The following is a 17,019-nucleotide window of genomic DNA, read 5'->3' as shown; positions in this document are numbered from 1 at the left end:
TGACATGCGCACTGACGAGACTTGCAATTATTTGCCCTCGACTTCTGCTTTTAGACGTAGTTAATTATGAAGTTGTTACCCTATCCGATGATAGTCCAATGCAGAGGAAATTATGTATTATAATACATTATTTTATATATATATTATATTTATATATTCTTAACGTCAGAACCGGCCTTTGAGAGCAACCATAATGCTGATGTGGCCCGGGATGAAATTGAGTTTGACACCCCTGCTTTAAAGGCTTCGAAGGCAACATGGTCCCCTGCACTGCAGTGTCCTCAGACATGGGAGTACGCAGATCCTCGTTATTGATTGCTGAGCTGTTTCAGACATGCAAAGGCAAAAAAACACATGCATTACTTTTGACTAGTTTATGTTGAAGCGTCTGCAAAATGTGGCTTCTGCGATACTAACGGAGACGGAACATTAGTACACACTGAATGAGCTTTACAAACAATCAGGAGAGGTGCAAATTGGAGAGCGCTTCAGTTGAATTAGCTTAACACAACAATAGAGGAAGCAGACTTCACGGAAAGCCATTGACTTTCTGACAGAGGCTGCTTTCTGTGATGGATGCCTTCTGGTCACGCAGCTCCATCAGCAGCAGGTCTCTGTGCCACGGGGAAACACATTCTGCTGCTGGTACACCCTTCTCTGATGTTCCTGTGCGTGCTATCAAACTAAACAGTCAGTATATTGAAGCACAATATAGCTCGGGCCAATAACGGGAAATGTCAGACGACAACCCCGGCAACACAGCCTTCATTCTGCGAGCTGCACGCAGCGTTCTCCATCAAGACAGATTTAAAGGTCACTTATTATGCAAAATCCTCTTCTCCATGTCTCTTCTACATCAACATGTGTCCCCTCTTCTCCATGTCTCTTCTTCTCTTCTACATCAACATGTGTCCCCTCTTCTCCATGTCTCTTCTACATCAACATGTGTCCCCTCTTCTCCATGTCTCTTCTACATCAACATGTGTCCCCTCTTCTTCATGTCTCTTCTACATCAACATGTGTCCCCTCTTCTTCATGTCTCTTCTACATCAACATGTGTCCCCTCTTCTTCATGTCTCTTCTACATCAACATGTGTCCCCTCTTCTCCATGTCTCTTCTACATCAACATGTGTCCCCTCTTCTCCATGTCTCTTCTACATCAACATGTGTCCCCTCTTCTTCATGTCTCTTCTACATCAACATGTGTCCCCTCTTCTTCATGTCTCTTCTACATCAACATGTGTCCCCTCTTCTTCATGTCTTTTCTACATCAACATGTGTCCCCTCTTCTCCATGTCTCTTCTACATCAACATGTGTCCCCTCTTCTCCATGTCTCTTCTACATCAACATGTGTCCCCTCTTCTTCATGTCTCTTCTACATCAACATGTGTCCCCTCTTCTTCATGTCTCTTCTACATCAACATGTGTCCCCTCTTCTTCATGTCTCTTCTACATCAACATGTGTCCCCTCTTCTCCATGTCTCTTCTACATCAACATGTGTCCCCTCTTCTCCATGTCTCTTCTACATCAACATGTGTCCCCTCTTCTCCATGTCTCTTCTACATCAACATGTGTCCCCTCTTCTTCATGTCTCTTCTACATCAACATGTGTCCCCTCTTCTTCACGTCTCTTCTTCATCAACATGTGTCCCCTCTTCTTCATGTCTCTTCTACATCAACATGTGTCCCCTCTTCTTCATGTCTCTTCTACATCAACATGTGTCCCCTCTGTGGAAAGACATTCTGAGAGTTTCAGGAAAAAAGATTCTCTCTCTTTTTATCCTGATCCATTTCTATAAAAACCTGTCTGAAAATGAGCTGATCAGATTTTGGACACTTTATGATGTCATAACGATGTTTTGGCTTGTGTAACCATTAGCCAATCAGCAGCCAAGGTAACCCCCCCCCCCCCCCCCCTTATCACCCGAATCTCCTCCTAGAGCACCATTGTGTTCTTTGTAACCAAATGTCTCTCAGAGGGGCGTGGGGAGGGGCTCCTTATTTTCATCTAAAGTAACAGACAGAGAATCAGCACTTTGGAAACAGGGCTGAAACAGAGGGGATTATGGGAAGCTGCAATGATCTGTTTGGTATTTCGAGCACACTTCAGAGACATGTTCTGTATATATCTGACACCTATAATATATTGATGAAAAACAGTATAATAGGGGCCCTTTAAGATTAGAGACCAAACACAAAGACGCTTTGTTATTTGCCCCCCCAATCATCCTCCCGAGGCAAATGAGTGATGGTATGTGGAAGCGAGGCGGTTTGGAAATCCTAAATGACAGTGGCTAATGTTGACAGTCACACTGCAACCCGATCCTACCACCTAATCCTCCCCAAATCCCCGAGGGTCCCTGTGAAAGGCTGTGTACCACCGGAATGGAACACAAACACACGCTTTGCCAGACTAATCACCAGAGAAACAGCGTTGGCTTCAGCCCCACGTATTGCCTCAGCTGCCTGATGATAATAGAAAAGATCATTAATTGTACTGTCTCCTTAATCCACTTGAACGTAATATTCAGAGAATGTGAAATCATCAAGCGGCTATAGATGATCTCTGCGCCAGGATGCCGATGTAAGGGTCGATAAGAAATAGTGAGAGCAGGAATGCCATGCTATACACGCTCCACAACAGACACTGCCTGAGCAGATACATGGCTTTGCGTTTCAAATGCAAATGTCTTATGCAGATAGAAAACATTCAATTATTACTTTTATAGCCGTTGGAATTGCAAGTTGGAAGGCCAGTTATTTATTTTCGCCGTTTCATTAAAACGCCACATTTGTGACATGAGAAATGTGGAGTACTTATATATACTTGAAGAGTTTCACTTGTTATAACATCAGGCTTGTTTTAATTTCGTAAACATGGTACCACTGTAAAACCAACCTTTATAAGCATCAGAACATCTTATATTAAACCATTAATTCTCTCGTAGTCCATGTGGTTATAGACCTGTCAATCATTTTTGGGAGTTTCTCTGGACTTCGAGGATGGGATGACCCTTTGTTTACATTTTGATCGTGGAGTTTGCCCTCTAAAGGGATTACTATAGTTGTGTTCTATCGACGTGAGGACTAGTTGAACAAGATTGTACATGCTGTTTCCCAGCTCTTGAGTCACAAATGAAACCCTCACCATTTTTAAACTAAGAGTGACATTTTGAGAGAAAACAACAGTCTTTATTTTGCCATTTCTATACTTGCACTATGACAAACAAGATTGATGTAGCGTAAAGCCTGCAGTAAAAAGCCTTATCCATGTATAGCTCGGGATTTGTACAATAGTGCAAGGCATAGAGGACACGCTAACTAAATCCAATTAGGCAGCGGCAATAACTGCCTCAAGTGTATTACCTTGTTTGCATTTCCATTACAGCTGTTCCACTCAGTTGCATTCAGTAAATACCCCTGCTTCAGTGTGATCCTTCTCCTTCTCCTACTTGGACCATTTTATTCCAACAAATATTTAGCATTGATACCTGCTCCCACTCACCTCTCTGTTTCTTGCTTCTCGGCCCACTCACGCCCTCCTGAGCGCTCCTCAAAGCTTTCCGTGCATCAAGCAGCTCCTTCCGTAACATAGCTACTTTTGTGTGTTCCTCTAAAAAAAAAAAAAACGTCAAGATGCCCCAAAAACACGCATCCTTTATGAACAGTCTTCCAACAAGTCCATCGAACCACACCACCAACTACCTCATAATGGCTCCAACAGGCCTATTTCTCCAACAATCTTGTTTTGGTCAAGCCAGCATATGCTCTCTTAAAATGGCTACTTCATCTTCATTATCCCACGTCTGTCTTTTTTCTCCCTGTCTCCCCCCAGTCCTCCCCAACTTTGACAGCCAGCCTTCGCAGTCTATTTCCAGTCTTGCATAGTACAACCCCTCCAGTTGTACTGTACTTTCCCTTTGCACCCCCTTTCACAGAGCCTGCCCCCCCAGTTAGAGCAGGAGATTAAGCACACTTCTACACGGATACAAAACGACCTTTGCCGTCCTCTGTGGGTCACGGAGACTTTTTAAAAGTTCATTACAAGGCAGACATGTTGTCAAACACCGTTGAGGTTATGCTACAACTGCTATACATTACGAGACAATGGGAAAAAGGCACAAGTGAGGGGGATCTTTTTCAGACGGCTGATAAACCTTGGTGCTGGAGGTGACAATAACGCCGTAGCCTTGAATGTGTGTCATGTGATTATAGAACACCAGGGGCTTTTACTAAGACTGTGTAAGAATATCAAATGCTGACCACAGTCTGGGTGCAACTTTTATTAGAGCTGTTGTGGAACTGAGCCCTCTTTCTCAAGCTGTCACTCTCTTTATAGACACTTTCAGGTGATGTAACAGACCCTCTGGTATTCATATTAGGGTCCATGCTGCTGGGAAATTGCATCTCAAATAAATGAACAGCTTTCTCCAACAGAATTAGTGCTGTATTTGACAGGATCTGATTGAATTGGTCTGTATATACTATTCACATGTTAATATGCTATCTGTTACATTCAGTATTTTCCTTTAATGTACTTTAACCACATTAGATTTGATTACTAGCTGATGTAAAGAATTAAGATATCACTGCCTTGACATTCAAGCCATTCATTATTAAATTTAAATTTAAATTATTTTCTTTATATTAGCCCAGTGGATGTCCCTAAAGAGCAACTTCACATAAAGGTCTTTAGGCCCACATGTTGGAAAACCCTGCTTTCAAAATATACATATATCTTTTTTTTTAATCATGAATAACTGCAAGTCATATCTGTAATTCTCCTGCGTCCCATTGCCACAGTAATCTGATATTGTAAAAGTAGTTTTAAAAACTGCACGTGACGGATGTGCTGCTTTTTCAGAGCTTCTATCAGACTGCTTATCGGGCCCTTAGAGGCCTGACAGTATGTTAATACAACGCTGTAAACCTGAGGGTGACGTCAATAAAGTGGTCTAGACCTGTGACACAGCACTACTCTGGTTTCTGGTTGGTCTGGTCTCAGGGTGATATCTTAAAGTGACAGACATCCAACTGACTCACTCAAAAGCAGACTGGACAGCCATTAAAACTGACCACACGTGTGTAACTGCACAATAACAGACACCCACACAGATACACACTCACTGCCTTTCCCCTGCGCCGGCATACACACACAGTCTTCTCTTTCATCACCGAGACCGTGATTGAGTGCGACAGCGCCACATCTTGACCGTGGTGAAGCTATAATTATCTGTGATGTATGCTGGTGCAATCGGAGAGGGGGCCGGCGGCATCCACACATCAGTGGAGTACGAGTCCTCTGGCCAGCTCGGCACATACCGGGCCATAAATACGCACAAGGAGAGCGAGAGAGAGAGAGAGAGGAGGTAGGAAGGAGGCAGAGGTCAGAGATAAAGTGAGACATCTCGGAACCAGAAAACAGACAAACATTTATTTGTATGTCTTTTACCAGTTTATCATTCATGTGCATTTATCTATTGCAAGAAACACAGAAAGGGGGCTTTTTCGAAGTCTCTTGAAGCAACACTTAGTCATTTACTGCCCCTACAGTTTCAGGTGTCGGAAATACGGACAGCTGTAATGTTACGCATGCAGTTCTTCTTATGACATTACTCAAGATCAAAAACAAGCGTAGATGCTTACATGACATCACATCAATCAAGTGCAACACCACAAGACATAGCAACTAGTGTTAGTACCCGGCCTGCGTGACCCCCGGTTCTGCACGACACAGCTAGCATAGGCCTTTAAAGCCTCCTGTAGCTCCTTTGCTAGCGATGTAAACACCGACACTTCCCCTGTGCTTAGGGTGACCAGGGGGGTATACTACGAAGCAGGATTTTCGCTTAGCCGGCTAAATTCAGGGAAAACTCCGGCTTTCCGGTCCTACGAAGCTGGTTCTCTTTTTAGCAGGCTAGATCTCCATGGTAACTTATGCTTAGCGGCTAACCTGGTCGGGACCAGGTTAGGTTGCAGGCTAAGAGCTCAACTCAGTGAAAGCACCGCCTGCTGACCAATCAGAGCTCAGTGTGCGGAGTTTAAAGCGATCAAGTCATATTACAGGAGAAAGGAAATACAGAAAAGCTGCCGTCGCAGGAAAGACGGCCGGCAAAAATCACCGACTGTGTGAACGTGAACATTAATAGAATATCACCTCCCATCTTCAGAGCAATCGGACTATTATAACATTAGCGTTAAGAAAGCTTACTTAAATATCGGCCACAAGATAAGTAACCGGATCAGAGTACATTAAGTACAGTCCGCGGCATATCACTTCATAATGTATCATATATCTCCATATCTGAGTCAGCTGAGCCGTGTCTGGCCGTGCAGCACTCACAGTGTCACATACTGTATGCAGAAGTATTATTTTAAGCAACACATTAAGTTGACGAAATACTCGAGACAAATGTAATTGAAGTCAGATCGTGTTTTAGACGGAGCAGTGATATCATAAACCTGTTAATGTACGCATTCAAACACTTGTTCTGTTCCCAGCTGTATTCACCTTGCAGGTGCAGCTCTGTGGCTTTGATCCTGGATCAAGTGTTTAAGTCATGGATGTTTAAAGTTTAACTTCTTCATTTTTGACTAGTATTAAAGTTCACTTTTCATTCAGGAAGTATGACGCTGCGCTGTCAGTGCGCTTCTCCATGTTTGTGATTGGTCGAATGCTCCAAATACCACCCCTTTCATGTGAACGCGCACCTAACTAGATAGGACACGGCTGGCTTGAGCGATCCACTTGATAACCAGCGTCGTAGTACAGTTTAGCGAGAGCGCGTATGTTTTGGATTAGGCCAACCGGCTAACTCAAACATATCCAGGTTAGGTTGAACCAGGTTCGTAGTATAGGCCCCTGGTCCCAACAAACCAAATGTGCGACAAGAGAGGCTTCTCAATACTCAAATTTCCCCTCCTCGACTCCCCTCCTCGACTCCCCTCCTCGAGACTTAGACCCGCCCACAGGAGATGCGAGCGGAGGACCGAGGAGGGGAACCGAGGAGAGAGGAGGGGAAGCAGCAGACGTTTAAAGAAATGAGAACTCCTCTCCTCTGAGCGGTCATATTAAAGCGACGTCCGTTCATTATGACGTGGCAACAGCTGCATCAGCTGTCGAGTGTTTTGTCATATTTTATAATCTCTGTTAGATCAGCTGAACATTGTTCCCCCACATATTTACTTTGAATTCATTGAGAGTGCGGTATAATGAGACAATAACAGGCTACAGATGCGGACACACACACACAAATATATTTATATAAATATATACAATTTAAAGTATGAGAGCACTCTCATAATAACGTAACACAGTCAGAGACTGGATATACGCCCCCCCCCCCCTCTCTCTCTGGTCGCTGAAATGGGGAATTGAAATTACGGGCCAAAAGTTGTATTTGCAAGTATTAAAAGTAAGGACATCAAACCAACTGAGACCCGTCTGTCCGCGGCATCTGCGCACTGTACAACACACACCTACACACTGTACAACACACACACCTACACACTGTACAACACACGCACCTACACACTGTACAACACACGCACCTACACACTGTACAACACACGCACCTACACACTGTACAACACACTGTACAATACACGCACCTAAACACTGTACAACACACACCTACACACTGTACAACACACACCTACACACTGTACAACACACACCTACATACTGTACCACACACACCTACAGCTGCTAAAGCATAATCAGGCTACAGCCGTTGTGTATTTTATTATGTGAAGCACTAAATGGTTTTAGAAAAATATGGACTCTTTGTAGATATCTACTAAACTAAAGCAAATAAAGAGAGTAGGCCTGTTCTACTGAGTGATATATATTTTACACACTGCTCTGCTTTCTGCAGGACCTCACAGCTGTTTTCTCTGTAAACATCGCGTTGCGATGAGAGCAGGTTCTCAAATAATATCCAGGGGATGCATGCAGAGCTGTCATTGGCTGAGATAAGTCCGGCCGTGCGTCACGCCTCCACCGTTCCCGGAAATGCATCCGCGGAGGAGCCGTGAAGGAACCATCAGTGTATCCTCGGTTATAGCTCCTCCAGAGAGCCTCCTCGATGCTCGATCCTCGGTGTGCATTTAGAGAAATGAGACGTCCTTCAAAATGGCGCGCTGAAATTAATTTCCGGGTCACTACCGGAGGACCGAGGAGTCGAGGAGTCGAGGAGGGGAAATTTGAGTATTGAGAAGCCTCTATTGCGGCTCGCATCGAAAGTAGACGAGAGTAGCCGATCGCAGCCGGGGGAGGTCTCAAAAAGCTCGCCTGAAGTCGGACAGATCGGAGACGGCTTCTTCATCTTCTTCTTCTTCTCTCGGTTTTTTGGCGGATTGCAAACAACTTTAAGGTGCATACCGCCACCTCCGGAGTCGGCTTGACTCGGTTTGCATTTATAAAGAATGCACAAATGTGTTTAATCGTTAATGTCAGATATGTACTAAGTAAATACATTTGTTCCTGCTCAAGATTAGATTCAACTTTATTGTTATTGCACATATTACAGGTACTGAGAGAACGAAATGCAGTTTAGCTTCTAACCAGGTGCAACAAGCAGTGAAGAGGAAAGTAATGTACACAATCTACAGAATAACATATAGAATGAATTGAATGATGAATGAACAGTGGGGTAAACACTAGATATCAGCCTGTGAGCAGTATGAACAGTGTGTATGAATATGCTAAGATATATAAAGTATGAAAACGGTAAGCAGTATAGTATAAAATATATAGATATTAATTTCATGATGATAAACATTGTGGAACAATGATGACAAATGGGAATGGATGTGGCGACGTAAAACTGACACAAAACAACAACAAACTTTTGCCAGCCAATTGGAGAGTTTCATCAGCAGCACGTGGTAAAAACCACCAATGAGCGCTCAGCTCGAGATACCAGCGAGCCGTTTCCCATCAAGCATTTCGCTTCCGCAGCTCGTGGAGAGCAACTGCGCCAACTCGCCTCGCCTCGCTCTCAAGGCTGCGGGCGTCTTTGTCCCGCGAGATTTCAAAGTCTCATGTGGGCGAGCCTCCAGAGCAAGTCGGACAAAATGACTAACCATCATGCACGCACTAGCAAGACGTTGATCGCAACTGCGCAGGTCTGCGCAGGTCTTGCTTGTCTCAAACAAGCCTACTCACTCACACACCCCCCCCCCCCCGCGGCCCCCGCCAAACAACAACAACGAAAGTCACTGGTCAGTCAATAACGCAGGCGAGGCAGCAGGTTATGGAAAATGGAGGAAACTGAAACTACAGCTAAGAAGAAAAGAAGATGCACATACAACAAAGACTGGGAAGACACTTGAACCCAGTGCAGGGCGATACACATGCCCCTTTCACACCAGCGCCTTTTCAGCTCCGGCTCGGAGCTAGAGCCTGAAAAGCGCCGGGTTTTCCAGTTCACACCGGAGCTGCGCCGGCTCTTAGCTCCGGAATCCGCTTCATTTCCAGCTCCAAAAAATTGTCGGTCCAGAGGCAAGAGCTTTGGAACTAAGAGGTGACGTCGCTTACGTCTCTCTTACGTCGAGGCGTGCAGGAAACTAAACCCACCTCCCATGGGTCGACTGTTATGCCTGCCTACAAGCAGTAGTGCCTATAAACACACTTTATAAAGTCAGGCAACACTAACCAGGCTTCGTGTGATTCTGTTTATTTGTGCCTTACTTTGACCATCCGTTCACTGTTATCGATCATCGTGGAGAGAGGCAGACGTGTTGTTTTGTATTATTGCAGCTATCGGATGCAAGTAGTCAGTTTAGCTTCGGTTGCTATGCCAACATCACCCGTTTTATACCAGAGAAACTTTCATAACAGCGTTGTGATACCAAACAGTGTCAATTCAGACTGACACACATTCACTTAGGCTAAGGGAACTGGGGATATGCATCAGCTGCTTGTGTGAGTCGGACAGTGAATACTTTAGAGCGGCCGCTGCAGTGTGAGCTAACCGGGAGCTAACGGGAGAATAAACTCCTGTGGAAGAGCAGCACTGCAGCGGTCGGTAAATGCTGCAGAAACACATTAATAAACAATGAACCACGGCACTCTGGAGAAAAGTATAAGGTTGGAGAAGTCGTTATTCAATTTATTCTGGCTTCGTGTGATTAAAAGCAACACGATCATTGACCCGACGCAGTTGTTGTTGTTGTTGTGAGCTGCCGTTGGGGGGCAAATCAGCGATGTAAACGGTGACGTCATGACGCAGCAGGGGCAGCTCTGGGGCGCCAGTGGGCGGTGTGCACAGAGCGGGAGCTGAAAAGGGAAACCGGAGCTGAACCAGAAAAGCTCCCGCTCGGAGCTAGAAACTGAAAAGCGCTGGTGTGAAAGCCGCATCAGAGAGTTTTTAGCAATCTTTGCAAGAGTAATTTTTCAATTTCACATAGCGGTGAATACGACGTAAAAAGACACCGAGAATGCGATTCTCACAAGAAACGTGTCGCTCAAAAAGAGACATCCCACTCGATGGAGACATTCCTACTCACCTGTTGTTGCTGTGATGGACAAAACTGAAAGCTATTTTATTTTATGTATTATTATGTTTTTGTTCCCTCCTGGACTGTTTTCATATGTAATTATGGTTTTATTTGATCTATTAATTTATGTTGTGCCTACGTTTACAGGTAATACACTAGTTGAATTTGGAAGATGCATTTCTAAAAACTTGAATAGAATAATGCCTGCTGCCTTGGTTAGCCTTAGTTTACTTTTATTTCTTAAAATACTAAATTATTACTGCATTTTGACCTCACTTTCTGTCATTGTTTATTGGATGCTGTTGAATAAACCAAATTAAACGGGGGGGGGGGGGGGTGCTGTTGAGAGGGTGGCCCACATTGTCCCACACAAACATACTCAATAGAGGCTTCTCAATACTCAAATTTCCCCTCCTCGACTCCTCGACTCCTCGGTCCTCCGGTAGTGACCCGGAAATGAATTTCAGCGCGCCATTTTGAAGGACGTCTCATTTCTCTAAATGCACACCGAGGACCGAGGATCGAGCATCGAGGAGGCTCTCTGGAGGAGCTATAACCGAGGATACACTGATGGTTCCTCCACGGCTCCTCCGCGGATGCATTTCCGGGAACGGTGGAGGCGTGACGCACGGCCGGACTTATCTCAGCCAATGACAGCTCTGCATGCATCCCCTGGATATTATTTGAGAACCTGCTCTCATCGCAACGCGATGTTTACAGTGAGAACAGCTGTGAGGTCCTGCAGAAAGCAGAGCAGTGTGTAAAATATATATCACTCAGTATAACAGGCCTACTCTCTTTATTTGCTTTAGTTTAGTAGATATCTACAAAGAGTCCATATTTTTCTAAAACCATTTAGTGCTTCACATAATAAAATACACAACGGCTGTAGCCTGATTATGCTTTAGCAGCTGTAGGTGTGTGTGGTACAGTATGTAGGTGTGTGTTGTACAGTGTGTAGGTGTGTGTTGTACAGTGTGTAGGTGTGTGTTGTACAGTGTTTAGGTGCCGCGGACAGACGGGTCTCAGTTGGTTTGATGTCCTTACTTTTAATACTTGCAAATACAACTTTTGGCCCGTAATTTCAATTCCCCATTTCAGCGACCAGAGAGAGGGGGGGATATATCCAGTCTCTGATTGTGTTACGTTATTATGAGAGTGCTCTCATACTTTAAATTGCATATATTTATATAAATATATTTGTGTGTGTGTGTGTGTGTGTGTGTGCATCTGTAGCCTGTTATTGTCTCATTATACCGCACTCTCAATGAATTCAAAGTAAATATGTGGGGGAACAATGTTCAGCTGATCTAACAGAGATTATAAAATATGACAAAACACCCGACAGCTGATGCAGCTGTTGCCACGTAATAATGAACGGACGTCGCTTTAATATGACCGCTCAGAGGAGAGGAGTTCTCATTTCTTTAAACGTCTGCTGCTTCCCCTCCTCTCTCCTCGGTTCCCCTCCTCGGTCCTCCGCTCGCATCTCCTGTGGGCGGGTCTAAGTCTCGAGGAGGGGAGTCGAGGAGGGGAAATTTGAGTATTGAGAAGCCTCTAATGTGTCTCAAACAAGCCTAGTTACTCTCATTGGTTAACACTTGACCAGCACCCGCCGTGTGTTACAGTTTGATTGACAGCAAACACACCCCCGTGATGATAGCCTTCCCTGCTTTCTCAACAGCAATTGGATACATCTGATTTTAAAGAAAAGCGTATTAGCCAATCAAAATGAAATATGCGGGACATCGTCTCAATTTGCGGGACGCACCAAAAGTCGTGAAAATGCTGTGCAGTCCCGCGCAAAGCGGGGCATCTGGTCACCCTACCTGTGCTCCAAGAGCCCAATTAGATCGATTTAATTACGGACAAGAACGATAAGGGTATACTATCTGTGCTGTCTTGTAGCTGTTAAATACATTTTAAACATAACTCCAATGAAGCTGAAGTTAGCGCACCTAGACAAAACATGTGACAGATGAAAAAAAGAGCAGAAATAGGCACTGAGGAACAGAGGTGAAAACTAGGAAAGTAGCGCTGAATTGAAGTGAGAATTTGAAAAAGTAGAAGAGCAAGACAGAGAGGTGCTGAGTGATATGCCAGCTGGACTGTGTGTGCCAGCTCATAGTGTGAGCGCGACTGATATGTGAGCTGCACAGGCCAAGGAAACACCACCACCATCAAATGTAGCCGGCATAACAATGATCTCACTGAATATCTATTCAGTCTTCTACGCACTTGACACAAATGGATGACGCAAACCGGTCAGGAGTTTTTATTCCACTAGATGTGATGTCATTATATTCTTGAACAATGCATTTGTCATCCAGCTCTAAAGATCATTACAACTATATGTGTAGCAGAACTTTGACAGAAATAAAAAAAACACCTCTCAATTGAGGTTTGGATATAATTAACTACGGTGTCATGGACTGCTACACAATGCAACTGCATGTTTAAGCTAAATACTATCATATGTTGACTATATTTAAAAATGGATTTCTACATTTCAAAAGTGAGCTTGATATGTGTCAGGAAGTTTTGTTATCTCATTCCAAATGCATGTTCTCTTTCGTTCTTGTTGACGACATGAATTCATAAAAGCCATTACTACAATAATAAACTACGAGTTCACTCAAATATGTTGTGTACTATGCCTTTACAGCAAACAAGGACATACAGGGCTTAATGTGACAGGGCTCTGGGATCTACTTATCGTGGAGTTATTCACTGTGGCACAGAGAAGAGTTGAGCTAAAAAAAAAAGACTAAAGCTTCACTGACAAATGCTATTCTTATCTCTGCAAGGCAGAGGTGATGAGACACCCTGGGAAATACTAGACAATCCTTTCAAACCCACCATGCAAGACATCTTAGTGATTCCCTTCCAAGTGCTCTGCAGCATGGAGAGCATTGCATCTTCAAGCTAAGCTGTTAGTTTACTGAATATCATGCTCCAAAGTGCACTGAAAAGGGGAGCAATAGACTAAGAGTTTGAGACATGATAAAGATAAGGGCAGGGGACAGACAAGAGAGTCAGCAATGTCTGAATGTATGCTAATAGAACAACCAACACAAATGACTTTTGCAAGTTTAAACTGTGGTCATACTGTAACATCAAAAAGCATGAACTTGGCTAATACAAACATCCGTTTCAGATGCTCAGATCGATGATACAACTGATGAGCGTCTACCTACAAATCAGTCATACAGTCTGAGGATTTGTCACAGTTTGAATGTCTTAAACATGACTTTGGGGAATTTCCCCACGTTTCCTGGCTCAAATGAGACACAATGTATCCTAATAGATGCACCAGGTGCCAACATCACGACTTCCTCGGCTCAGTAAACAGCAACAATCAACACCCGAAAGGTTCAGCCGTGCAGCTACAGCAAAGGCAGGTGTCACTTCTCTCCTCCGCCAAGTCTCTACTTACATACACACGCTAATTCAAGTATCTCACAGCGCAGGTCTGCAGAAATGGAAGACAAGTGTACTGCCTGATGCTCAAAACAAACTCTTGTATCTATAATTGTGTGTGAGCTTTCACTGACAGGGATAATGTTTCAAAGAATCAAATAATAGACAAGGTGTCAAGAATGCCATTGAGTCTATTTGAGGACCTGTTCGGGGGTCCGCATTAACTTGTTTAAAAGAAAATGTGATTGAAGCTTCCTGTTGAAGAAAGAGTCATTCCGTTAGGGTTGTGATTACCTTCACCGAGGTCCATGATGGCCAGGACAGCGCTGCAGCTCGCCTCTCCCAGCTCGTTGGTTGCCATGCAGGTGTACAGGCCAGCGTCGCTCGTGCGGCAGTCCCGTATCCACAGCCCGCCCGCATCCTGGGCCTCTGATGGAGGGAGCGGCTCATTGTTGTGGTACCAGGTGAGAGTAGCTTTTGGAAATCCTCCCACGGACACCCGCAGTCGGATATCACAGCTTGTTCCCACTGCTGCTTTACGGAGTTTGCGGGTGAAAAATGGCGCTGTGGGTTCTGATGAACCAGTATCCGGAACAATCTTGTCTTTGGTGATTTTGGGCCTCTTAGATGGGAGGCCGGGACTGGATCCTGGACCATCAGCCATCTTGATTTCTTTTAGACTTCTTTAACCTTTTCTGGTAACTGATTTCGATGTGCTGAAGTTATTCTCTGCCTCTTCTGAAAGTCTGCATTGCTGCAGATGTTTGAGCTGGGCTGTTACACTGAGTACTGTAAGGACCAGAGCACATCAGAATTAGATTACAAATATGTTTGAGTATGAAACAGTTTGACTACATACACTTCTTGTTTGTTTATGTGCTTATCAGATACACAATGACATCATTGGTGGATTTTTCAAATGGATTAAAACACATTTTGACGTTCTTGTGACAAATATTTTACAGTGACAGAATAATAATTTCATAATAAAAGAATGACAGCATTGGAGTGCAAAAAGCTTACTGAATTGCTACCTGAGAAAACAGTGACATTATATATTTATATTGTGACATCAACTGGGTATTACAGCTTTGGTTTTAGGTCAAGATGTGTTTTCCAAAGCCTGACAAACTAGGAAAATGAAAGTGTGAAAATAAAATAGGTGGGGTGGCCTAAGTAGAGGTGCTATCCAGTTGCATTATGGGAAAAGTAGGATCGTTTTTTGGAATTTACAGAGGGACAAAAGTCAAGATGTCTCTCTTTATCTCTCTCTTGCAATGTCATGAACACTTTGAAAGTGAACTATATTTTTGTAAATGTGTCATTTGAGTTCATAGAAATCCCAAATAATACATTTTCGTTTTTGGATTTTCTCCAAATGTTATTTCATGGGTTTGCACTAATACGCTGATCCAAAGCATTTCTTAAAATAAACTTAGCCCGATATTAGAAAAGAAATGCATCTTACCTCACCCATTAAAGCCGAAAGGAATCCATCTGGACATGCCCGCAAAGTCCAAGGTAAAGTAACAAGATCCGTGGAGTGAAGTATTTCATCTCAAACCATTTTCTAAAGCCTGTGTCGCTACGTGTCCTTTAGCGAGCACTGGCTGGAGGTGTAAGTCCGCCCTAGATCATGTAGCATTAGCAGCCACTGCCTTGGTCCCTTTCAACAGCTTAACCCCCGGTGAAGAGAGGTGGGACCCAGAGAGAGAGAGACCTTTTCGCCAAATGTCAAAGCACTCATGCCCTCTGATTTACTGTGTTTTACCTACCTTTGCATTTTGACATTTTTTAAACCTTTTTAGGCCTCTTAGTTCTTAAATCAGTTCATGTTATCTGTCTCCCTCTCTCCCATCTCACTGCTTCACCCCCAGCTCCCTCAGGTTGGGAACGACAGCTGCACCACGGATAGGTCACATTTCTTGGGCTGCCAAGTATGACCCACACACACACACACACACACACACACACACACACACACACACACACACACACACACACACACACACACACACACACACACACACACACACACACACACACACACACACACACACACACACACACACACACACACACACACACACACACACACACACACACACACACACACACACACACACACACACACACACACAGGCATGCACACACACACACACACAGGCACGCACGCACGCAAGCTCCCACACTCCAACCCTTTTAGATAATGTTATCTACCAATATATGTGTGTGTGTGTGTGTGTGTGTGTGTGTGTGTGTGTGTGTGTGTGTGTGTGTGTGTGTGTGTGTGTGTGTGTGTGTGTGTGTGTGTGTGAGAGAGACAGGCAGAGACAGCATGCGAGTGACAGTTGGAGTTGCTATAAAAAGAAAGTCTAAGAATAAAGACAGGACAGTGATTCATACACTAGGCAGTGATATAACACTACAAGGCAGTATAAGTGGTTGGAACAGTTGTAGTACACACAATAGGATAACATGAGTCATACATTTATTCACCTGAAGCCAATTTGTAGTGTTCTTATCAAATCATTTGTTAAATCCTTCCCCTTTTTTATACTCAGGCTTTTGACAAATCTAGCCTCTTGAAAGCAACACATAAAGTGTCAAAAGCATCAGCATAAAATCACTATGTATCCCATTTATCTGTAATACCTGATAGAGCGATTGTGATTCGTCCTTCAGAAAGAGTTGGATGCCTGCAAGAAGATATCCTAAGTTAACATAACGTGTCTCTTTCGTCCTTTGTGTTATCCAAGGTTCAGTCGCATGATGTAGCATGTTTACTCAAAATATGCTTCTGTGCAATTGTAGCTCTTCAGCAATCGAGTAATCTAATAAATGAACCACTGCAGGGAAAACAAGGCAACATATTTAGGTTTGAGTAAATGAAGTATCGTTAACATATCCTCATTCCAATTAAAACCTTTCCTGGTAACGCCTTGCTGTATCAGGCTTCTTCAAAATACCTTTAATTCTGTCTTTCAGATCTGACTAATCGAAATGTTGCTTAGCTAATGAAAATAAAAATACTAGTTTGAGAAGAGTGTGCTGCAGATACAAATGTTTGTCACAAATGCTCACATTTAAAAG

General features: G+C 43.8%; 1 protein-coding gene across 2 annotated transcripts in view; it reads right to left on the bottom strand.

The window, feature by feature from the left end:
• The window catches only part of spega (striated muscle enriched protein kinase a), a 48,426-nt gene extending 32,626 nt beyond the window's left edge, over positions 1 to 15,800 (bottom strand). Inside the window, exons 1-2 of one of the 2 annotated variants that reach the window (XM_034098293.1) lie at positions 15,395 to 15,800; positions 14,221 to 14,715 (exon numbers count right to left, since the gene is read on the bottom strand). In XM_034098293.1, coding sequence (XP_033954184.1) covers positions 14,221 to 14,590 — 370 coding nt within the window. In that variant the 5' untranslated portion in view covers positions 14,591 to 14,715; positions 15,395 to 15,800. The remainder of the gene's footprint in view (positions 1 to 14,220; positions 14,716 to 15,394) is intronic. The other variant, XM_034098299.1, reaches the window with a different exon arrangement.
• Positions 15,801 to 17,019: the final 1,219 nt, after the last annotated feature.

This window comes from Pseudochaenichthys georgianus, chromosome 2 (genome assembly GCF_902827115.2).
Source record: "Pseudochaenichthys georgianus chromosome 2, fPseGeo1.2, whole genome shotgun sequence".
NCBI lineage: Eukaryota > Metazoa > Chordata > Actinopteri > Perciformes > Channichthyidae > Pseudochaenichthys > Pseudochaenichthys georgianus.
The sequence above is the reverse complement of the archived record's forward strand: the minus strand, read 5'-3'. Positions and strand labels throughout refer to the sequence as shown.